Here is a 25,085-nt window from a genome sequence, read left to right on the forward strand (position 1 = left end):
TCAGCCTTACTTTGGACCAACAATCATGGACAAATTGCGACTTGTGTGTGAAGTATGTCAACCATGGTGGCTGCCTCCAATGATACTGTATGTATCACTCATTATGTATTATAACTTTCTTTTTGTAACATGGTCAATAAATAAGTACTTATTCATTGAAATAAGTACCTTTGTACTTATTTCCCCATCATTCTGAACAATAACTCCGATATGGTTACAACGGCAAGCAGTAGAGAATATGGATTAATTTTTGGCCCAGAACATATTTTTAATTGACTAATTTCTTGCCACTTAATGTATATTTTTTTAGATTTTCAGTTTACTTTCTCATCTATTATTACAAAATGTTGTTTATTTGAGCCTTTCTTCGTCTATTGTATTTGTTTGAATTTCTCTTTTGCTGTTACCGAATAGCATTTTTAGTTTACTGAGATTCAAAGAGTCTGTTTTTGTCAAACCATCGCTTTGATTAATTAATTCATTTTATTTGTAATAGCTTTTCTGTCTTTGCTCCTTAGCAAAATGCAGATGTTGTGTTGTGTTGTGTTTATTTGGTGGATCTCCAGTGTTGATGGCGAACCTTTACTTCCAACATTTGTTTTCTTTCTGGGTTATGGGGAAACAATTTGCACGGGTGGAGCAGCATGGGCACAACAGGGAAGCAGGTAAAAAAAACTATAGAGGAAGCACCGCAAACACATAGCATCAGCTCAAAAGGTAGTATAGCAGTCATGGTGTCCTGTGGTCAAGTGAGTGAGTGCCTTTTGACCAATCATTGAGGAGATTGCTTGAAATCGAGTTGGCCATAATCTCTTTATACACGATTCTGCCACTAGTGGTATGTGGACTCCATCTAGTGCAGGGGTCGGCAACCCGCGGCTCCGGAGCCGCATGCAGCTCTTTGACCACTCTGATGCGGCTCAGCTGCATACTTGCCGACCCTCCCGGTTTTCCCAGTATACTTAACGACCCCGCCCGATTTTCCCAGGAGACTGCCTCTCCTAGAAATCTCCCAGGGCATATATTATCCTGTTTTCACTCTAATTACTTAATCAAGGGCGTGCCCTAATGGCACTGCATTAATTGTCCTCTATAGCATTTACAAACAGCGTGCCAGCCCGGCCACATGTTATATGTTGCTTTTACTTGCATACGTAGGCGACAGCAAGGCATACTTGGTCAACAGTCACACAGCTTACACTGACGGTGACCTTATAAAACAACTTTAACACTGTTACGTTACAAATATGCGCCACACTGTGAACCCACACCAAAAAAGAATGACAAACACATTTCTGGAGAACATCCGCACCGTAACACAACACAAGAAATACCCAGAATCCCATGCAGCCCTAACTCTTCCGGTCTACATTATACACCGCTACCATCAAACCCCCCCCCCCCCCCCCCCCCCCCCCCCTCCGTGCGTCGGTTGAGCGGAAGAGTTAGGGCTGCATGGGATTCTGGGTATTTGTTGTGTTGTGTTTATGTTGTGTTACAGTGCAGATGTTCTCCAGAAATGTGTTTGTCATTCTTTTTTGGTGTGGGTTCAAAGTGTGGCGCATATTTGTAACGTAACAGTGTTAAAGTTGTTTTTGTACGGCTACCGTCAGTGTAAGCTGTGTGGCTGTTGAACAAGTATGCCTTGCTGTCACTTACGTGAGCAAGCAAAAGCTGCTTTCAACATGTGGCCAAGCAGGTATGCTGTTTGGGCAGGCTGTAGGGGGCGCTAAAAGCAGTGCCAGCACGTCCTGAAATTTGGGAGTCTCCCGGAAAATTGAGAGGGTTGGCAAGAAAGACGCTATCAAGCACCAATCAATTAAAAGTCGCGGGCCGCACTAACATTAAATTTCCATATTAAGATGCGTGCCGGTGCGTGTGTCAGAGACCCCTGGTTAACATAGCGCAAAGCAATTTAAGCTTTGTATGCGGTGTTTTTCATTTTAAATTATCAAAAAAATTTTGTGGCTCCTATTGTTTTCCTAAATTTGTGAAACTTTCCAAAATGGCTCTTTGAGTGGTAAAGGTTGCCGACCCCTGATCTAGTGGTACGCCAAAGAATTGCTTGGTTAAAATACAGTGTTTTATTGTGTTACTGTTTAAATAGTGTGTAACGTTACAGTGGCCAAAAATATTAAATATAATTGTTAAACCCCCTGCCTTGTTTTTAATGAATACTTTGGCCTACTATGCTAATGTATTTCACATTTGGCCATTATGGTGGTACTTGGAGAGCCAATTGTTTTCTGAGGTGGTACTTGGTGGAAAAAAGTTTGAGAACCACTAGATATATAATATTATTAATGATGGATCCTTGTTATCACTAGATATATAATATTATTAATGATGGGTCCTTGTTATCGGCATGTGTGGGGTGAAGAGTTTAACACATGACGAAATAATGACAGGCAAACCTCTGGGTATTTTGATTACATTTTGTCAAAGCCTCTTCCTGCTGGAAAATGTTACAAATGTAAATTGCCTTGTGAGACATTACCCTCTGCTGGATTCATTAAAAATGTACAATTTCAAGTCAGAGAAAATAAATCTGTGGACCTGTTGTGATATATTACTGACGTCAACCCCACAGGAAAAGCTATGAAGAGTCCATGATGGTTCGTCTCAATGTTACCAAGCGAGAGAAAAACTCCATGAAGAGGGGAATGATGTCCATGTCTGGTCAGCTGAGTGGCATCACTCGCTTTGGTGACATCACAGCGCTGACCGGCGGCGAAGGCGGACAGGTGAGCTCAGGCTCTTACATGACTTTTGAGCAAGGCGGCTGAACCAAGTGTCATCATGCATTGATCAATGACAAGAACCTCATAACTCACATATTGTATGGACATTTTAGAGGTTGTCAATAACGAAGTGAAGGAAGTCAGCAACAGGCTGCTAATACCTGCTTTTATCTTCGTTTTATTGGCGCAGGACTTTGATAACCTTCGACCCAAGAAAAAGAAGAAGATCATGAAGAAGTCAACTAAAAGAAAAGGTAAGAACATGTGAAATACAGTTGAAGAATTTGACAGACCCTCCAGGATTTTACATTTTTTTGTTAGTTGCAGGTTAAAATATTTCAATTTAAAGTACAGACTAGATGGCAGCAAAAGCACATTTAGAGTACCAGAGTGGAAAAACAAATTGCCTCTATAATGAAGCTACTATCATATATATCTGATGTATGACACCGAAAGACTTACAAAATTTGCGAGATATGATCAATATAGTATCAATCTCACAGATATTCGCGAGCCAGTCACGTGATCGTGTGACATTTAGGTAGGAACCGCAGTCCTTCTCATGCAGCCAATAATGACTACTTTTGGACAAATGATGGTCCCCAGCCTTATATTTTTGATCCTACAAGTTTCAGAAGCTCTGCTAAACAGATCTAGCTTAGCAGTAGCACTATAAAACGATCGCCTACTATGCAATATCTGCTCTCACTGGGACTGATCCATATCTTCCCGTTTAGAAGAATTAAAAGGTTGCTGCTGACACTAATTTAACCGGATCAAAAATACAGCAATTTGGAATATTAGATCACACACGTTCGGATCAAAATTTCATTCTGATCAGTCATTCGGATTGGAGCACGTGAAAACACTTTTTTAAATTTTTTTATTCGGGTTAGAATTATCCGTACGGCGCAAATCTTTGTCGGCTATACTTTGGTGGTGGAGCGGGAACTAAATGTAATACTCGGAATGAAGCGATTGACTTGCTGTTGTCTCCCCCCAAGTAGCGTTATAGAGTAACTATTGGTTTGGTGGTAGCGGGGGTGTATTTTGTAGCATCCCGGAAGAGTTAGTACTGCAAAGGGTTCAGGGTATTTGTTCTGTTGTGTTTATGTTGTGTTGTGTGCGGATGTTCTCCCGAAATGTGTTTGTAATTTTTGTTTGGTGTGGATTCACAGTGTGGCGTATATTTTTAACAGTGTTAAAGTTGTTTATACGTCCACCCTCAGTGTAACATGTATCGCTGTTGATCAAGTGTGAGTTGCATTCACGTGTGTGCGTACAGAAACCGCACATATCTTGTGACTGGGCCGGCACGTTGTTAGAATGGATGAAAAGCGGACATGACGACAGCTCGTAGAGGACGATAAAGACAGTGCCTTTAAGGCACGCCCCCAAGACTGTGGTCCGGGTGGACTACGAGATATAATGACTGATGAACACCTTCGTTCGATAATGAAGGTTGCCTCAGCTCAAAGACTGAGCCCCGACATTAATGAACTAGCATCCAAGAAAAGATGCCAGGTATCTGGCTTGGGCACATCAGATTAGATCAGTGTGTTGCAAACTGAGCAGTTTAAAGTCCTGAATGGTTGGTTTATTCATTGTTATTTTATTTTCAAATTTATTAGCCTGTGGAAAAAGTTAATTTTGACATTTACCTCAGAAGGCTGCAAATAGAAAAGAGGCATTCAATTTTTATTTAAATTGTATTTGATATGCCATTGATATGTTTTAATTATTTGAAACTAGAAAAATCGAGTTTCAAATAATAATAATTAAAAAATATAGCATGTCACTATAAAGTTATATAAGCCTTGCTTGTTCAATATTCAATGCAAAACTTGTTTGGGTCCCTATTAAAAGGTTAATTTGTTCAACCTTGGCCCGTGGCTTTGTTCAGTTTTAAATTTTGGCCCACTCTGTATTTGAGTTTGACACCCCTGGTTTAGTGGATACAATAAAGTCAACTTGTTTTTCTACTCTACTACTGTCTATCATTCACATTAAGACTCAATTTTACTGTAGAATGTGTCTTAGCATTACTACATTACCCAGAAGGCTTAATGCAACTTTGTGATTTCCTGAAGGGTTTTATATTACAATGGTTTTCTTATTGCACCAATGTTTCTTTGCAGCCTTCAAGAAGCACAGATAGAGCAGACTGGATTTGTCATTCCAGCAAATGCAACACATGAAATACTTATGCTGAAGACTGATTAATAAAGAACACTTTTTTTCCACCTCTGCTTCATTTGCCCCCTTGCCCGAGTCAACTCCTGTGAGTGTAGTCACTCATGTGGACTATGTTGGTGTACTCTTCGCTTTGGATGCTCTTGCTGACTGAGCCCTGGCTGGGATTTGAACCAATGCGCTCTGTTCAACAGTAACCGGACTCTCGCCAGATCCTTGTAGTTCGCTGAGCTCCACACATGGAGGTAGTGTGGAGCTCAGCGAACTACAAGGATCTGGCGAGAGTCAGGTTACTGTTGAACAGCGTGTTGTAAAAATTTGTCTGATAGAAACCTGGCCATGTCATGCTCTGTTATTAATTGGTCGTGATGTGTGCATTCCAGTACTTGGATTTCCATCCATCTATCCACCCATTTTCTACCGCTTATCCCTTTCGGGGTCGCTGGAGCCTATCTCAGCTGCATTTGGGCGGAAGGCGGGTTACACCCTGGACAAGTCGCCACCAACACAGATAGACAGACAACATTCACACACTAGGGCCAATTTAGTGTTGCCAATCAACCTATCCCCAGGTGCATGTCTTTGGAGGTGGGAGGAAGCCGGAGTACCCGGAGGGAACCCACGCAGTCATGGAGAGAACATGCAAACTCCACAAAGAAAGATCCCGAGCCCGGGATTGAACTCAGGACTACTCAGGACCTTCGTATTGTGAGGCACATGCGCTAACCCCTGTGCTGCCGATTTAAAGCCATGTCGAAGCTAAAATTCCATAAAGTTTTTAATTGTCTTATTTTAATGGTTTATTACGCTAAACTTCAGCATAGTAATTTAAACAAATGTTTTTTGTTGCTCAACGTAACAAATGCTGGAGCTTTCAAATCTCCTGTACCACTAATTGTTGACCTTGATGTGCTTGGCATTTGCACATTTTTCTCATGTTCAAATGACTAACCTACTAGTTTTCCATAACTGTGCTTTACCATTATTACTAGACCAGGGGTCGGCAACCCGCGGCTCCGAAGCCGCATGCGGCTCTTTGACCACTCTGATGCGGCTCAGCTGCATACTTGCCGACCCTCCCGGTTTTCCCTGGAGTTTTACAGACGTCAGTGCCTCTCCTAGTGATCTCCCGGGGTTAATATTCTCAGATTTTCACCCTAACAGTTGAATTAAGAGTGTACCTTAGCGGTACTGCAATAATTGTCCCCTATAGCCTGCACAAATCGCATGACAGCCCAGCCACATGTTGTATGCAGCTTCTGCTTGCTAACTAGGGATGTGCGTATCGATCCTATGGTATCGATATATCGATACTCACACGCTACTCATTTGACATCACCTTTCTGAAAAAAGTATCGATATAAACCAAAAAACGGCGTGTGGGGGGTGCAAGCATCACTTTCAGATGTTTTTGATGACTTACTTAACTTACTATGTGCTGGGACACCCCTGTACCTGGCAGAGTATAGAGCTGGCCCAGTCACGTCACAGGAGACAGCGAATGAGCGTCGTCAACGTGCAACACACACACAGCCAGCCGACAGCGATGCAGCCTGACTTAAAACAGGCATTGTTTATTTTATTTTTTTAGTAATGTTTACTGAATATTTTTGTTTAAATGATTATCCTAAATTCAATTAATTTCCACACAGGGGAATTTACTGTTAGTTGAAAATTGCTTGAGTATTTAAAACAAGATAAGAAAGAAATACAATTTGGAGATTCTTCATCTTTGCATTAAAGTTTTATTTTTTTCCAAGAAAATCTTGAAATATATGATTGAATGTGATTTTGGTTTTAATCTGCAACATGATTTCTTACATTTCGAAAACATTAGCCTATTTCATATTTCATTAATTGCTAATTATATCACAAACTTTAAAAAATAACTGCAGCTTCTTGCGATTCGGATTTGACAGTTAATTGGAAAGCCCTAATATCTAATTATTATATATAATATTTAATTTATTTTTCATATTTAATGTTATTTATTTTAATTTTACTTTTATTATATATTGACCATAATAAATGTGGTATAAATGGTCTGTATTTGTCTTGTGATTTGTCTTAAATAATAATAGTAATAATATTTTTGACTGACAAAAATTGAAATTAATGGTATCGGTATTGATGAAAATGCAAGAAAAAGTATCGGTATTGTATCGAATCCTAAAAGTGTGGTATCGCCCATCCCTATTGCTAACGTAGGAGACAGCAAGGCATACTTGGTCAACAGCCACACAGCTTACACTGACGGTAGCCGTTTAAAACAACTTTAAAACTGTTACGTTACAAATATGCGCCACACTGTGAACCCACACCAAAAAAGACTGACAAACACATTTCTGGAGAACCTCCGCACCGTAACACAACAAAAACACAACACAGCAAATACCCAGAATCCCATGCAGCATTATACATTATACTATGAAAACAGGTATTCTTAAGTAGGATAAAAACTTTTAAAATTAACATGACACAATCTTGAAATGTTTTACTGTCCAGTAATGACCTATTAGGGATAGTGATGTTCAGTCCTGTAGCCAAATAAGGTGACCACTCCTCCTTAGGACCGGAGCAATGTGCTGTTTTAATGGTGTGTAAAGCGGTGATAAAAGATGAGGGCCTAATTCAGGGGTGTCCAAAATTTTTACACCGAGGGCCGCATACTAAATAATGTTGCACATTAAATATGCTAAAACAAATTGTTAAGTGCTTAATTTGAAAAAATGGATACTTAACTTGCATGCTATCTGGACTGACAAAGCAAATGGTGTTCTCCAATATACCTCATTCATAATGAAATTACATTTTCAGTGGATGGACCAAAGGGAAAAAAACAGCTGCTGGTTAAACGTGGCCCCCTGGCTGCACTTTGGACAACCCTGGTTTAATGAAACAATACATGTCACCCTTTTTACACATCTTTATTTTTTTATTTTGAAATCACACTGATGGATGAAAAATAAAAAAATCAAGAAAACTATTTTTTTTTATTTTTTAAATCTACTCCTCCCTCTTTTTTAAACCTACTACTGCCGGGGGGAAAAAAATCCTCACACAACCCCCCCACCCTCCGACTTACCCAGCCATAAATACCAGCCCACTCTTATTATTAAACGAATGAAGACGCTACAGTGTGGTCGTCGTTTCTGACTAGCAGTGACTGCACTGCACATTGTCAGAGAAGGGTGGGGCCCAACTCGAACACCCTCTTAAAAAAAAAAGAAAAAAGGCCATTTTCTCTGGAGTTTCTCCTGAAAACCTTGCCTGCTTGTCAGCGACGTTGGCCATGTAGAAAAAACCTGTGGGGTCGGCTGCCTGTTAAATGTACTGCGGTGTGAATTAAACGTGTGTGTGTTGGTGTGTAAGACTAAAAGCATAATCAGCGTTTGCTGTTGTAGTAAATACCCCCCGTGGCCGGCCTGTGGTCGCCCTGCCCCCCTCCCCCCCACACGGACAGAATGGGGTGAGTGTGCATAGCGGGAGCAGAGAGAGAGAGAGACGCTGCAGAGACAGTGGGGGGGGCCGGCGCCACCTGGGGAGGGGTCGTCAGCCGCCACTGGTCCTGAAACCTGAAACGACAAGAAGTGGTCTAATATAAAAGAGAGGAGGGGGGGGGGAGAGAGAGAGAGACATAGGACGGTGTGGAGATGGACCCAAATAAAAAATGTTTGCCAAAAGTGTTTTAAAAAGGGGGCAAAGTGAAAGTATGGCACCCCACCTTTAAAATTATAAAAAAAAAATCTACAAACCATTTGTTCCAAAAAAGTGATCACAAACATGGAGCAGATGAGGAGAGAAGATGAAGGGTAGGGAAGAGGAAGTAACTTAAAACATCAATAACCTGCCTTTCACAGTTCAACACAAAACTTTAAAAAAATCATGCCCCCGCCCCCTGACTTTTTTTCCCCCCCCTGGTGGAGAGTGAGTGGGTGGTCTGTGATGGAAGCAGGATGTCACAGCCAGACCAAAGGAGACACATCTGCAGCCTGAGATACCATCCTCATCTTTCTCCCACCACCCGACTCAAGCAAACAAAGAAGAAAAGGAATGCCAACAAAGATCTTACCAAGTGATGGCCGCACCAACCTGCTACACACATGCTCACATACAAAAAGCACACTGCAGACAGCCAGCCAGTCTCTCTGTCCACAATCTTTTCTCTTTTTTTTGTTTCTCTCTTCTGGGACTCTTCTTTTTTTTGTTGGGGAAGGGGAGGGCATTTTTTTCTCTCTTTTTTTTCATGGTGTGTTTTAAACGGGGACAGAGAAGGGAGAGGGTTGATAGTAAAAAGGTTGGGGGAGGGGTTATGTGGTGGGTGTTTAGTAAGGGGAATACCACGATGTTCGCCCTCGGCCCCTGGAAGAGAGAGAGAAAAAGAGGGTGAGTTTCTTTCCTGGTTGGCTTAAGAAGCACCATCTTCCTGGTGTGGCGTTCAAATCATTGGGACGATCGATGCTTTAGAAATCTTCTAAACAAAGTGAGACGGTGTTTGTGCCACCATGTCCACTATATTGACCACAATATAAGACCAGGTCTATTATCAGGGTCTACTGATTTGTATTAAAGAAAACATTGTGAATACTCAAAATTTGAGGTATGTCAGGAAAGTTGCATATTGATGTCCTGACTTATGTTATACTTGTGGTTTTTACTGCAGTTTAAATAAAATAAAATAAAAAAGAACAAGTAGCTGTTCGCCCGCGCTGATCAACACGTGAAACGGCACCTAGTCCGCCAAATAATGAAGACATAGTGGGGGGTGGGGCGATTTAGGGGAGACTTTTGGCTCCAGTGGGCCCCTTCCCCAGTTGGTTCCAATTTACATTAAAAATAAAATGTGACTGAATATCGTTTGTAGTTGTAGTGCTTTTCAAACTGTTACAAACTCCAGCAGCCTTACAGGTTAAACTAGCAACAGATAAATGATGCTAATTTTAAGATCTTGACCAATGAAGGAAAATGTCAAGCAATTATGAATGACTTCATTGTCACTAGTTTTATATTGGGGTCAACAGGATATTACCATGGTAACACTCACTTGTAACAATATTACAAGTGAGTGTAGTGGAACTGCTGCAAAGTGTTGAATTTAAAGAGATAATATAACAATGCGTGATGGTGTAAAAGGGGGCAGGTAGCAAAGGTGCACTCACCCACTTTCTCTCTCTCTACCTTCTTTTACATTACAAATAATTAACAGCACACAGTCTCTTCAAGGAACACACTACATCCATGTGGCAAACATTTGACTAAGCATAGGCATTTCTCTCAGAAATGTCTGGAATGGGAGAAGCTCTCAGGATGTTCTGGACTCCTGCTTCAACACAAGGGTCGTACCGTGCTCGGAGACCAATGGCAGGGTTGATAAAGCTCATGTTCTTTAACCCACAGACTCAACATGCACTCAATTTAGTCAACAAACCCATATGCCCATCTTTAGCGATACAAAAACCAACTATGTCCATTGCCCAATCGGGAAAAGACCTCCAAGACAGACGTTGCATGCACACACACGCACAAAACGGCATTGTTGTGCTCAACAAATCGCACATGATCACGAAAGCCACACACACACACACACACACACACACAAGTAGCTGTCATCAAGCTGCAGTAATGCACACTATAAAGTCCACTGCACGTGTGATAGAAAGGTTCTAAAACAAAGCTGACACAAAAAGAACCCAACTGAAATGTCAAGATGTCAACTTTGGAAGAAGACGTGTGAATGACGTGAACCACTTAGCCTTGTATGGAAAATGTACACATGATCAACATAACCAAGTACTACATAAGGCTGGGGCATAAAACGATACCATGATAGACATGAATGATCAAAAATGTTTTTCAATAAAACATTTGATATATATTTTTTGGGTCGGAAGAAACTGAAAGTTATGAAGTTATGGATAGTTAACCAAAGTTAACCGAGTAATCACTCAGCAATGAGAGACACTAACATACAATCAGGTAACGATCAACTATCAATTTTGATTGCGCCATCTTGCAGTCTCTCTGTTGATTGAAAAGTAAAAGTAAAACTCAGTGCTGCAGAGAGTGAAAAAATTGTGGATAAAACTGAAAAATTCACCTCGACAGTATGGTAGTTTTTATACAGAAACGGAGTGCAGGAATGTATACCGTATTTTTCGGGCCATATAGCACAGTTTATAATCATAGAATCCACTGCCGATGAGTGGGTCTATTCAGGTCTATTTTTATACAAAAGGCGCACCAGATTATAAAAGGCGCATTAAAGGGGTAATATGATTTTTTTTCTAAATTTAAAATTGTGGTCTACATAACTACAACATTCATTTTGACCAAAAAATCTTAATTACATGTTTTACAGATCATCTTCAAGCCGCTTTCTGACCTTCGCTTCATGATGTACCGTTTTGTGGGCGGTCTTTTTTACGTGGCTCCACTTCGACAGCGTCTTCTCCCCGTCATCTTTGTTGTACCGGTGCAGCGTGCAAGGACGGGAGTTGATGGGTCAAAAGATGCAGCTAACTGTTTTAATGACATTCAGACAGTGTTGTTTTCGTCAACGATGATGTAATCATTTCGTTGACGCCACTTTTTTTCATGACTATAACGAGACGGTGACGAGATATACATGTCTCTCTGATGACGAAAACATGACGAGACGTGTGTGAGTTTTCGTTGACGAGACGAGAACGGACGAAAATGTTAGTGGGGAATCTGTCAGACGTTTAAAATGCATGACATTTCTGTTTATTGTGTGTGTCAATTAAAACCACGCCCATCAACTGGCGTGCAGCGCACAACGTGCTCAACGCGTCAGACTGTTACTCATCAGGCAATGGACCGTGATGGCGGCGGCAGTTTCAACACAGGGGCTTGGTGGTCGCAAACGTAGAGACGACATATGGGTGTATTTTAAATATAACCCAGCAGATAATAAAACAGAGTGTATTGTGAAGGAAGACGGTGACAAATGTGGCCACAAAATATGGGGGGAAAATACGACCAACCTTAAGGCTCGCCACAAGGATATTTTTTCGAAGGTAAGTTACAAATGCTGTTAACATAATCGATAAATGTCATAGTAAGCTAATACATTAGTACATTTTCCACATACTCCTGGCGCAAATGGGCTGCTAACTTCAGGCTAAAATTAGCTTTTGTTACGCTAACGTCAATTCATTATGTATGTGTTACTTTAGCAGCATGTTTAGCCATGTTTACATTCAGTGACGGTGTGGTTATCTCTTTGTGAGTACGTTCTGTCAGCACGTAACTTGATATGTTAAACAGGTCGAGTTACTGTTATACGTAGAGTCTGCTAGCTTTAGCCTAAAAGCCACAAGTGACGTTGTGCAGCCCCATTAAGGAATCAGGAATTAATTGATTATTTTATTACATGGTTTGCACTCCGCTTGATTCCATCAAGCTTCACAGCTTACAACAGATATCATACATGATATCTGTTGTAATTGCACTGGCAGACAGGGCCAAGTTGAGCATATGTGTTCCTCATCCATCACTCATATTTTGGGCATGTTTATGTTCATTGTACTTTAACAAATTCTGAGAAATAAAGCCACAATTGCTGAAGTAGAATGTTTTTGTTTTTTGGCTTTTTTGGAGTAATGAACTTTGGATCCACTGTTACCACTTTATCTGTGTGTAATACACAATCCTTGGATCAGAAATTTGCTGTTGGGTGGAAACCTTATATGTCTAAAACCATTCCTTTATTGTTATTTGTGAAAATAGCAGATCTGCAAGCTTACAATGGGTTGAACTTATAGATCTGCTGCTATTTTCACAACTTGTGTGACACTGCCCAACAGCAATCTCCAATACTTATTGACCTAAATTAATTTGTTAAAAGACTATACTTATATTATACTTTTTATTCTTTTTTTTGGACTAAAACTAGACTAAAACCTTTTTGACTTTTCATCGACTAAAACTAGACTAAAACCCTTTTGAGTTTTCGTAGACTAAAACTGGACTAAAACTATCACATATAAAAGTGACTAAAATGTGACTAAAACTAATAAGCATTTGAGTCCAAAAGACTAAGACTAAGACTAAATGTAAGATGGTTGTCAAAAACAAAACTGCATTCAGACTTTACTTAAATCAATGACGGAGCAGCATCTCCTCATCAATGACGCAGAAATGTGCTCCATGAAAAAACGTCCACCAGGAACTCTCTAATAACTAACTTCCGTGGGTGAATAATGTAAACTCACTACACAGGTAGTTTTTAGCGCTTTCATAGAAAGTCTACTGACAGATAAGTTAGAAGTTTACACTACTTTATATTAGAAATGGCAAGAGCAGAGTGTGTTGCCATTTCCACAAGAAGGTAAAGAAAATGAAGAAGCTTATCGACTACGGAGGCGAGCAAATTTTCAAGACTTATGCACTTCCCAACACATTACAAGAAGGTAAGTTTTAGTAGACATTATCTGGCGTTTTGCCAAACAAACAATAATGACAGATAATATTTCTGCTAATAGGTGCCATTTTGCAGTCCTTATAGCCACCATAATGATACTCTTATGTTGAAGCAGAGTACGTGTAAATACGGTAGCCGCACTCCGCTTGATTCCATCAAGCTTCACAGCTTACCAAAATCGTATTAAGGCATTTTGACAGATTTTTGATCTATATTCTCAATAGAACATTTAAAGTTTTGGTGTCGTTTACTGCATCATCTTGCAGCCTACCACTTATGCAAGACAGCCACGCTTATTACACCATGTACCAAATAAAATAGCTTTGAGGTCGGTAAGCTCAACCAGAATTATTCCGTACATTAGGCGCACTGTCGATTTGAGAAAATGAAGACTTTAAGTGCGCCTTACAGTCTGAAAAATACGGTAAATAAAATAAATTACAAAACATTACAAATGTGCTACTTTAAAATAATAATAATATGGTCCAAAATATTTAAACAACTACTGCATAGCATAAATTACAGGGTTTCCCCTGTATGCATCTGATCATGGCACGGCGATGGGCAGAAAATGTGGCCACTGAAAAACTTTGATCATCCGTAAGCAAGATGCACGAGAGTATATTATATATTAATATAATGACATACAATTATTCATTATTATAATTAATTGGTATTTTCTAATTATACTAAGAATATGTGAAAGCTAGACTTCTACCTTGTTTACTTCTGACAACCTCAATGTTTTGTTATCAATCAGAAACCCATGTTTGAGTGGAGAGTGTTTTGCATTTTTCCCCATCTTGCTTGGAAAATTCAAAATTACACCCATTTAAATCCATTACAATGTTGAATGGTTACGTATGTACATATATGGGATGTAACGGTACGGTACAATGGTACAATGACAAACGGCGGTGAAATTCCAGACGTTTAAATGTTGAACTATCGAAAAAACGCTATTTATTAATGCATTTAAGACAACACTACTTACTTGCTGGAAACAAAGTCGCAGCATGCGCACCAGCGCCGTTTGGCTCAAAACATAATGCAAAGCAACTACACGGACCTTGCTCCAGGAGATTTTCCCTTGGAGTAAACTCAGCCAAACTCTTCCTTTCACTTTATTTCCTTCTTTTCACTTCTGTAGCGTAGTCTCGGTGTGCGTTTAAGGGCGCACTGCTGTTAGATGGCAACAAGTGTGGACAATACTGGAGACAGACGCATTTTCCACACACAGTATACAGTGGAGGAGTAACATATTTGATATTGCTTTCATTTTCTCAACACTGTGTCCCTCACTAACCTGCTGTGACAGAGTTAATGACATGAGGAAACATGCCTCAGGCGATGTATAGGGAAAGTCTTTAGTTTATTTACTTGGTCACTCGTTCTTTAACTGCTAGCTTTGTTAGGCCCAATCCCAATACAACCCCTCACCCACCGCCACTAGCCCTCGCCCATTACCACTAGCCCTCACCCACTACCACTACACCTTCAAAATGAAGCAAAAAGGAGTAGAGCTTTGTAATCTTCCCTAAGAATTGGGACACCACTTGCTACGTCACTGCATAGTTTACATTCGGGCATGTAAGCGACTACATAATTACGTTTGCCCATAGGTCCCACCTAGAGATGTACAGACACCAATATTTTGGTACCAAAATGTATATCTTTATGTATTTCAATACTTTGATACTTTTCAAAATAAGGGACAATACCAAAAAATGTCATTATTGGCTTCATTTTAACAGGACATTAATGATAAAACTTATGATTAAACATATGTTTCTTATTGCACCCAAAGAACAATATTAGAATTAAAATTAAAATGTGCATTAAACACATGGGCTTTTCTTATTGCACTCAAACAGTTTGAAAGTCAGCATCTGAAATCCTTCACTCTGAAGGGTTATCTTTTCCAAAGCTGTAAGAGCTAACACAACTTGTCTACTTCTTAATTGTCTCAACCCGGAAGTGCCCAAACTAATGACGCGTAGTATTTTCATATCGCCACAAGGTGTCAGTAAGAGTCTACAATCAAATGGGCATAATATTGCAGGTTCCACAGGGCATTTCCTGTACGTGGGAAGGGATTCGTTCCCAGGGATTCGAATAAAGAACCAACTCTTTTTCTTTACTATAGTGGCCTCGATAACGGGAACCGGTTCTCAAAAAGGGATTCGAGTCCATGGAATCAGTTCTTTTCTTATTGAACAACCGGGAGAACAGATTTCGAACATCATCCCTAGCTAAAATGTTTTGTCATCTCATCGAATTTAACGCAGGTGTTGTTAAAGAACAAAGCTTATATGTTCTGTATTATTATATCGGTTAACGGTATAATGATCAATCACGGTCAAATTATATAGGCCTATACCGTTTAAATTTTTAATTACCGGTACAGAAAAAACGTGATTAATGCATTTCAGGCAACACTGCTTACTTCCTGAAAACTGAAGCGCTGCAGTGCCTGCGCATACGCGCCATTAGGCTCGAGAACATGGCAGCGACTACACAGACTTTGCTTAGAAAATGTTCCCTCCGAGTGAGCTTTGTTTCACATAATTTCAATCGCTTCTACTTCCGTGGAGTGTGTTGTTTAAGAGCGCAATGCTGAAGAAAGAGAAAGAAAATAGAAGAAAGAGAAGAAAATATTTGATGTTGCGGTTGTAATGGCCATAGGGGTCCATCGAGGTGTATATATAATAAATATTGCCAGTCACAATTAACTTGTGCTCAGCTGGGAAAATAAGTGTGTGTGTGTGTGTATATATATATATATATATATATATATATATATATATATATATATATATATATATATATATATATATATATATATACACACATACACTCATTATGTCATCCATTTCCTTAATATTATGAACTGTTACAGGCGTATTCAATAATCATGCTAATATTAAAAATATAACTTACCGGTAATAGAATGTGGGGATATAAAAGGCATCCGGTGCTATCAGACAGGGCGGAAGCGGAAATTGACGTCACACACCACCTGGAGCACCTGTCAGCCACAGCATTTTTGCTACAGAGCCACTGCATGGAAGGATCCTCGTTTTTGACCCTTTTTGTGGGCTTACCAGAGTCTCCGTTTGTCCCAGTTCTCCACAGGCCTGTGGAGAACTGGGACAAACGGAGACTCTTACCAGGAGGACTTTGAGTTGGACTGCGCGGTACTGTGAGTACGCTGCGGCTTCCAAACATTTGATCGCTTGCCCGTAAGTGCGTGCCGGCTTAGCTCGGTTGGTAGAGTGGCCGTGCCAGCAACTTGAGGGTTCCAGGTTCGATTCCCGCTTCTGCCATCCTAGTCACTGCCGTTGTGTTTCGATTCCCGCTTCTGCCATCCTAGTCACTTCCGTTGTGTCCTTGGGCAAGACACTTTACAGGTGCTCCCAGTGCCACCCACACTGGTTTAAATGTAACTTAGATATTGGGTTTCACTATTTAAAGCGCTTTGAGTCACTATATAAAAGTGCTATATAAATATAATTCGCTTCACTTCACTTATGTGCATGTCACGTACGTAACTTGGAGGACTTTGGGGAAATGTATGTGCTGTGCTGTATGAACTTTGGGGAGGTGAACGGCACTTTGGGCTGTGGGATTGAGTGTGTTGTGCAGGTGTTTGATTTGTATTGGCGGGTTGTATGGACGGGAGGGGGGAGGTGTTTGTTATGCGGGATTAATTTGTGGCATAATAAATATAAGCCTGATCGTGTTGTGGCTAAAAGTTGTATATGTCTTGTGTTTATTTATTGTTTTAGTCATTCCCAGCTGAATATCAGATCCCACCCGTGACTCCTTAATTTGCATAGTGGCAGCGACACCCGGAGAAATTGGGTACGTTTGTTACACGGTTTCATTTTGAACGTGCAAGTACCGGTATCTAATTCGGTCGGTCCTTCTGGGCCGTGAAGATTCTGGACTAATGATGTATGTACATTTGAATTCCGTTTTTTACCTTTTACACTTATTTCACCACAGAGTGTGTGCCCTTGTGTCAACATTTTTAAAAATGTTTCCTAATTAAATGCAAAAACCATCACATTTATTGCTGCAATACATAGTTGGACAATTTTGACCACTATTTTAGGTCAAAGCATAATTGTGTAAATGCTTGTGTGAGGTACTTTTGAAACCTTTATTTTGTCAGCGCTGTCAGACCGTGGGGAAGTGTGCTGTTCTCAGCTTGAAGCATAAAGAAAGGACTTGAGGCTGTTTAAAAAATAAATTAATACAAATCAAAAAAGAACAAGGCCGTAACTCTCAAGTTGCTGCTGCTCCTCTTGTTTGTACATTGACCTTCATTGACCTGAATTACTCATGGTATGCACTAGATGGTGATATAGTATCAGCATCAAAATTGTCAATTGAAATGAATGGGTAAGATTCTTGATTAACCCATGATATTGGCGGGCCATGGGCCTTAGTTCGCACACCACTGCTTTAGGCTTTATCTTGGGGAAAAGAAAAAATACTAAAAAAAACGTGCATCTAAATCAGCTGTCAGGAGCACTAGCTGGTCACACGCCTAAACGGAGTTGACACCTGGCAAAAGTGAGGGGGGAAAGTTGAAGAGAAAGGTATTTCAAGTTAATTAAGGTATTTCTTGTTCACGCCTGTGTAAACTACCCTAGTTATTTTGACATTACTACCGACAATAAAGTCCAACTTTACATCAAGTGCATATTCGAACCTTTGTTTGGACATGAATGTTGTATGAGTTCCATAGACATGAATGTGAGTGTGAATGATTGTTTGTCTATGTGCCCTGCGATTGTACATGCTAATTATGGTTAACGTATCAAAGAGCTTGTCTATTTTACGCTAGCATTTAGCTAGCGGCATTTTAGCTAGCGGCATTTTAGCTAACCCTTCAACAAATATATTGCTTTTTTCAGTTTATTTCAAACAAAATTATAAATTTATCGTGATTCCTACATGTATGTGCACTTAAAGTAGGATATAATGTACTTAGTGTGGTTAGTTTTACAGTGACTTAATTGTGGAGAACAGCAACAAAACAGTTGTTTTTTAAATCTCTAATTCAATTAACCGTTTACATATTTGGCATACTAACTCACAACATTCAGGGAGGGCAGAATATAGTGAAGCCTGTGTTATATTTTACAATAAGCAGCAACTATTGAAATTGCATTGAACAAAGAGAGCACAGTCTGCAAAGTCAAATTCCTTTAGTGTTAAACATTTGGCCTATAAAGCTGATTCTGATAATAAAAGCAAAAATATATGGTGTTAAGAGCACATTTGTTTTTAAATATACATGACACATTTGTTTAACCTTTTTAAGCAGCACTAATTTTTTCAACTTTAATAAAATATTTTCAGAACTTTTGGGATTACACATCAACTTACAACTTTTTATATTGACACCTCGGTCATTGCCTGAGGGAATCGGATACAGACAACGTGCCACCAGAAAACTAAAAGAAGAAGAAAAACGCCTACGTGCAATTACTGCTATCATGACCGAAACGCCAAAACCAAAGAAAGTAAAAGTTTTGTCCGAGGAGAAAAAAAAAGAAAAACAAAGCTTACTTGGATAAAAGGACAGTCAGGATGGCGTGAGCTCAAAAACGAGGAATTTCAGACCGATGCTGCCTTGGCTGTGTTCCTGCTGGACTAGTAAGGGACTTTCGATGTTTGGAAATTTGCGTGGTAGCAATAAATAGCCCCCAGCATGATAGTTTCACCACTACTATTTTCGAAAAAAAATCTGCGCCTGTCTTTCTTTGCTTCGGACCTGCATCCGCCCGGACACATTCTTGGTAGTGGTGTTATGTCAAATATTACGTCTCTAATAGCTATGCTGTATCTAACATCAGCATAGCTATTAGAGACATAATATTTGGTCTTTTTCTGGCAAAACACTACCGCTTTGGTCCACTGGTGCCACCAAAATCAACCAAAACTAAAAATTCTTAAGTGGGGCTTTAAAGAAAATAAGTGTATCATTGAAAATCTAAATTCTCATGACGATATATGATGACGTTAGGGCTGGGCGATATATCGATATGCTTGATATATCGCGGGTTTGTCTCTGTGCGATATAGAAAATGATTATATCGTGATATTCGAGTATACGTTCTCACGCAGTTGCTTTTAGCTGCGGGCATTACACTGCATGCGTTTCCCACTCTTTCTTGTTTTTCCTTCTCACAGAGACTTAAAACAAGCGCACCTTCTTACATACGTCACGTGTGCAACATCACACGCTCCCGCGGAGCAGACAGGTAGCGACATGGTAACGTTAGCTGTGATGCTAACGGTGCGGTCCGGGTGGTAATACGAGAGAGAGAAGGTGCGAATCTGGTAACAAATGAAGGAAGAATTAATTCCCAAGAAAAACAGCACGGGGTCCATCGTCTGCCGGTGGTTTGGCTTCAAGCGGGAAGATGTTGAACTATTATGCGGCAAAAGCGTTGCTACAAAAAGTAGCAGCACTTGAAAAGTCACCCGCTAGAGAATGAAGAGTGCTTGAAACTCCGCATGTCAACATCTCCGTTCGGTGCCACACCAACAAAATGCCGAAGCAACTATTTCCAGATCAACACCGTATGAAAAAAATACTCAACAACAGGAGATAACGTCCGCAGGAACCTACCACATAGCGAAGGACATACACTATTTGATTTCCTATTATGCAGCTCATTTTTATTTGACAGTTATTGAAATATCTTGTGTGACATCATGCACAAAAGTGCATTTTATTTGTTTTAAACTATTGTAGTGGCGTTCTGTACAAAAAGTGCACTTTAATTTAGTGTTGTTTTGATATGTCATCTTAGTGACATCATGCACAAAAGTGCACTCATAGCTTGTTTTAAAATGTCTCTTACAATCTTGCACTTTCTGTTTTGGAAATGACATGAATGTTTGTGCCACTGCTTAATAACTGTTTAATAAATACAGTTTTGGTCAATTGACTTAGTTGTGAGTTCCCTCTCTGCATGAAAGTTTAAAATAAGCATATATTAATGTATGAACAAGAATGTGTTAATGTAGACACATAGAATCATCCTACTGCTGTGATTATATGCATCAAGTGTTCATTCAAGGCTAAGGCAAAATATCGAGATATATATTGTGTATCGTGACATGGCCTAAAAATATTGAGATATTAATAAAAGGCCATATCGCCCAGCCCTAGATGATGTCATATTGACCACACCCCTAGCCACGCTACTACCACAACATATGAAGTAGCAATCTAGGGGAAACCCTGGATAGGTATGAAAAACACAAACCTTTTTACAGTGTTCGTAATAAAAGCATTCAGAGGTGGGACCAAGTCATTGTTTTGCAAGTCATAAGTAAGTCTCAAGTCTTTGCCCTCAAGTCCCGAGTCAAGACAGGCAAGTCCCGAGTCAAGTCCAAAGTCAAGACTGGAAAGTCTGAAGTCAAGTCCCAAGTCCTGCATTTTGAGTTTCGAGTTCTTTCAAGTCCTTTTAACCACAGACTAATATATTTACACAGATTGTGTATGCTTTTAAAAAGCTGTATTTATTTATTAAAACAAGTGCATTTCAAATTGCAGGGGGAAAAAATAGTGCTGACATTGCACTTCATAATAGCACTATTTAACTATTTAACTAATTCCTTTACAGAATAAACACATTTGAAAAAACAAGTGCAACTGTACTTATTTGCACAAAAGTGTTAACATTGTATTTCCATGGCATATTGCATTGTAACTAGTTCCACAGCAGTTTCTATCCTCATACTGTATGTGTGTTGATGTGTGCGTACACATGAAAAACATAAATACATGAACATAACAGACCTGTACTTTTTAGATGTCAGGGCCCTAGGCAATATGTACACATTTTCTTAATATAGTATACATTTTAACTGACCTTTATTTGACTACCGTATTTTTCGGACTATAAGTCGCCGTTTTTTTCATAGTTTGGCCGGTGGTGCAACTTATACTCAGGAGCGACTTGTGTGAAATTAATAATATATTACCGTAAAATATCAAATAATATTATTTAGCTCATTCACGTAAGAGACTAGACCAGCGTTTCTCAAAGTATGGGGCGCGCCCCACTGGTGGGGAATAGAGACATGACAGGTGCGGCGCGAGGAACGGGAGGAAATTTCACTTAAAATTTTTTTATTTATTATTATATTCTTAGATTTTTTTTTTTTTTACTATGCTTTCATTTTCTATACACACTGTAAATCACTGTGATTCTGTCTGTGAAATCCGCTATATAAATAAATGTAAATTACTTATTTTTCCTGTAGGCTTTAAATTTCTAGGTAGGAGCGAAAGTTTGACAGACATAGCAACAGTAACTAATGGGGGCGGGGCTAAGCGGAACAAACTTTCGCGCGGATGGGTAGCAGGCTAATGTGTGGACCACAATTACACAAAATGGATACATTTGTGACTCGCACCTCAAAGGTCGTCGAGCCAGAGCCAGCGCCTGCAGAGAAACAAAAATCTGACGGGCCTAATCTACCAAAAAGCCAACCGAAAAGAAAATATGATGAAGGGTATCTTGCTCTTGGATTCACGGCAGTGGTGGTGGGGGCAGAGGAGAGACCCTTGTGTGTTATGTGTCTAAAACCGCTAGCAGCAGACAGCATGAGACCCAACAAATTAAAGAGACACCTCGAGACCACACACCCCAATCACGTCAGTAAGCCACTTGATTTCTTTCAAAGAAAACTGGCAGAGTACCGTCAACAGGAGAAGCGCATGGTAAAAGCTGCATCAGTAAACAGTAACGCTCAAATGGCTTCATACAGAGTTGCATACAGAATTGCACAATGCAAAAAACACACAATTGCTGAGCAGCTCATTCTCCCCGCTGCAATAGACATGGTGTCAGTCATGCTTGACGAGACAGCGCAGCAAAATTAAAAGCTGTCCCACTGTCAATCGACACAGTTGCGAGACGTATATGCGACATTGCAAGTGATCTTGAGGAACAACTCGTAGACAAATTGAAAGAAAGTCGTTTTGCTTTACAAGTGGACGAAGCTACTGACAGCAATAAAGACTGCCTGTTCATCGCATACGTCCGCTTTGTGAATGGCGAGTCACTGTGCGAGGATTTGCTGTTTTGCAAATACATAAAAAATAGAGCCACTGCTGATGAGCTGTTCAAGATAATGGACAGTTTCCTCAAAGAACACGACCTTAAATGGGAAAACTGTGTGGGCTTTTGCTCTGATAGCGCACAGACCATGGCAGGGTCAAGAAACGGGCTGCAGGCTCTAATAAAGAGGGTTGCGCCAAATGCGCATTGGACACACTGTGTCATTCACCGGGAAGCACTCGCGTCAAGCAGCTCAGCCCCGAACTCAATGAGGTTTTAATAGATGCTGTGAGCGCGGTAAATTTTATCAAAACATGACCACTGAAAGCGCGACTGTTCTTTGCACTGTGTGAGGAAATGGGAGCTGATCATACAAACATGCTGTTTCACAGTGAAGCAAGGTGGCTCTTCCGGGGAAAAGTGCTGTCGCGCGTCTTTGAGCTCAGGGCAGAGATTCGGATCTTTTGGGAGGAGGAGCGCATGCATGAGGCTGCAAGCAAGTTCAGTGATGAACAATTTCTGTTGAAGCTGGCCTACCTCAGTGATATGTTTGGCAAGCTGAATGAGTTAAATCTTCAGCTCCAAGGCAAGGATCCATTCAATGCAGCAGGTTGGTATTTTGACATTTTTATTGAATATTATAATCATATATTATACATGCATTTTATCTGTGTTGTATGCTACTTACTAACTGGAATGTTAGTCCAGATTGTTGTGTCCAGATGATTGTTGTCAAACAGATTTATTTGCATTAATTATGTAATGACATATAAAGTAAGCCTATTAATTTATAATCTATCTGCAGCACCTGCTGATTTCATGTCTGCTGAGGAGGACCAGTTTATTGAACTGACATCTGACTCCACCCTGAGGCTGAGGTTCACCACTCAAGACTCTTTCTCAATTCTGGTTTGGAGTGGAGAGGGAGTATCCACTCATCGGGCAGAGAGCTTTGTCCATTCTTCTCCCCTTTGCCACATCTTATCTGTGCGAGATAGGCTTTTCAGCTGTTGCTTCACTCAAAACAAAGTACAGGTCTCAGCTGAACATTGAGCATGACTTAAGAGTGGCAGTGTCAAGCCTGCAACCCCGATTTGAAAAGCTGTGCAGTGCAAAACAGGCTCATTGCAGCCACTAATGCTGGAGTACTGTAAAACTCATTTTCACTTGCCCTGTCTTGCCAAATGCATAGCTCCTCCTTTTTTTTTGCAAAGATTGCAAAGTGGCACTTTTATTTGATTTATTATTGAACTTTATGCAAGTTATAACACTTTTATTTGATTTATTATTGAACTTAATGCAAGTTATAACACTTTTATTTGATTTATTATTGAACTTGATGCAAGTTATAACAATTTTTTTGATTTATTATTGAACTTGATGCATTTTATTTATTATTGAACTTGATGCAAGTTATACCACAGCTGCACAGTTATTTTATTTATTATTGAACTTGATGTTATTTTATGTTATTGAGTTTGAATGTATACAACTTGATGTTACTTGATGTTCAATAAATTTGAAAATGCTAAGCTTGGCATTAGCGTTCTGTTGGGGCGATGGGGGCAGGTGGGGCTTGAAAACTCCCCCTTGTCCAAAGTGGGGGATGACCAAAAAAAGTTTGAGAACCACTGGACTAGACGTATAAGATTTCATCGGATTTAGCGATTAGGAGTGACAGATTTTTTGGTAAACGTATAGCATGTTCTATATGTTATAGTTATTTGAATGACTCTTACCATAATATGTTACATTAACATACCAGGCACGTTCTCAGTTGGTTATTTATGAGTCATATAACGTACACTTATTCAGCCTGTTCACTATTCTTTATTTATTTTAAATTGCCTTTCAAATGTCTATTCTTGGTGTTGGGTTTTATCAAATAAATTTCCCCCAAAAATGTGACTTATACTCCAGTGCGACTTATGTGTTTTTTTCCTTCTTTATTATGCATTTACGTCCAGTGCGACTCATACTCCGGAACGACTTATAGTCAGAAAAATACGGTATGTTTGTCTTTTTGTAGGTGGCTAAAATACGCGGTGCTGCTGACCGCCGTCTAACGTTACGTTACTGTATGTGATACATTGACTAACGTAACGTTATGTATAGGTACCTCATGCAACCCTGCTTAAAAAAAATCACTTGACAAAAAGTATGAATAAGGTAGCGAACTGCAGTCAACGGAACAGATTGCCGTGTTTGCAATGACGTTATAACCATAGACATCTTATAAGTAGACGCAGCGTTGGCTGCTGTGACACGAGAAATTCGGCCGCCATCTTGAAGTGGTGATGAGCCAGCGAGCAGACTAAACTGACAGTTGACAGGTAGAAAACAAAGACATCGGGCTGGTGTTCAGCATTTTCCTGCTCAAATGAGCAGACTGTTGAAAATAGGAATCGGGGGATTACTTTTCACAAGTAAGATTTAACATTAAAGTACTATTGGTTGTATTTTGTGAGAATAATATTACCACAGAGTTTTATCCAAAGCGACATACATAAGAAAATACATATAAAACAATCACTGTAAACATTATCATTAAAGGGAAGAATACAAAATATCAATACAAAGTGTCAAGACAGAATAAACTCTCTGCTGCTGCAG

At 39.8% G+C, this 25,085-nt stretch overlaps 2 protein-coding genes across 5 annotated transcripts in view; one reads left to right on the forward strand and one right to left on the reverse strand.

Moving 5' to 3' along the window:
* The window catches only part of ngdn (neuroguidin, EIF4E binding protein), a 36,605-nt gene extending 31,621 nt beyond the window's left edge, over nucleotides 1-4,984 (forward strand). The window contains exons 9-11 of the mRNA XM_062021058.1: nucleotides 2,591-2,744; nucleotides 2,932-2,995; nucleotides 4,880-4,984. Coding sequence (XP_061877042.1) covers nucleotides 2,591-2,744; nucleotides 2,932-2,995; nucleotides 4,880-4,899 — 238 coding nt within the window. The 3' untranslated portion in view covers nucleotides 4,900-4,984. The remainder of the gene's footprint in view (nucleotides 1-2,590; nucleotides 2,745-2,931; nucleotides 2,996-4,879) is intronic.
* Nucleotides 4,985-7,712: 2,728 nt separating this feature from the next.
* The window catches only part of pabpn1 (poly(A) binding protein, nuclear 1), a 46,000-nt gene continuing 28,627 nt past the window's right edge, over nucleotides 7,713-25,085 (reverse strand). Inside the window, exons 7-8 of one of the 4 annotated variants that reach the window (XR_009821166.1) lie at nucleotides 9,007-9,296; nucleotides 8,363-8,509 (exon numbers count right to left, since the gene is read on the reverse strand). Coding sequence is in view for 3 of the 4 variants with exons in the window: in XM_062021064.1 (XP_061877048.1) it covers nucleotides 8,320-8,509 (190 nt within the window). In the remaining variant the exon portion in view is untranslated. Of the gene's footprint in view, nucleotides 8,510-8,605; nucleotides 9,297-25,085 lie in introns of those variants that run through there. The other 3 variants (XM_062021064.1, XM_062021061.1, XM_062021063.1) reach the window with 3 other exon arrangements.

This window comes from Entelurus aequoreus, linkage group LG15 (genome assembly GCF_033978785.1).
Source record: "Entelurus aequoreus isolate RoL-2023_Sb linkage group LG15, RoL_Eaeq_v1.1, whole genome shotgun sequence".
Taxonomy (NCBI): Eukaryota; Metazoa; Chordata; class Actinopteri; order Syngnathiformes; family Syngnathidae; genus Entelurus; species Entelurus aequoreus.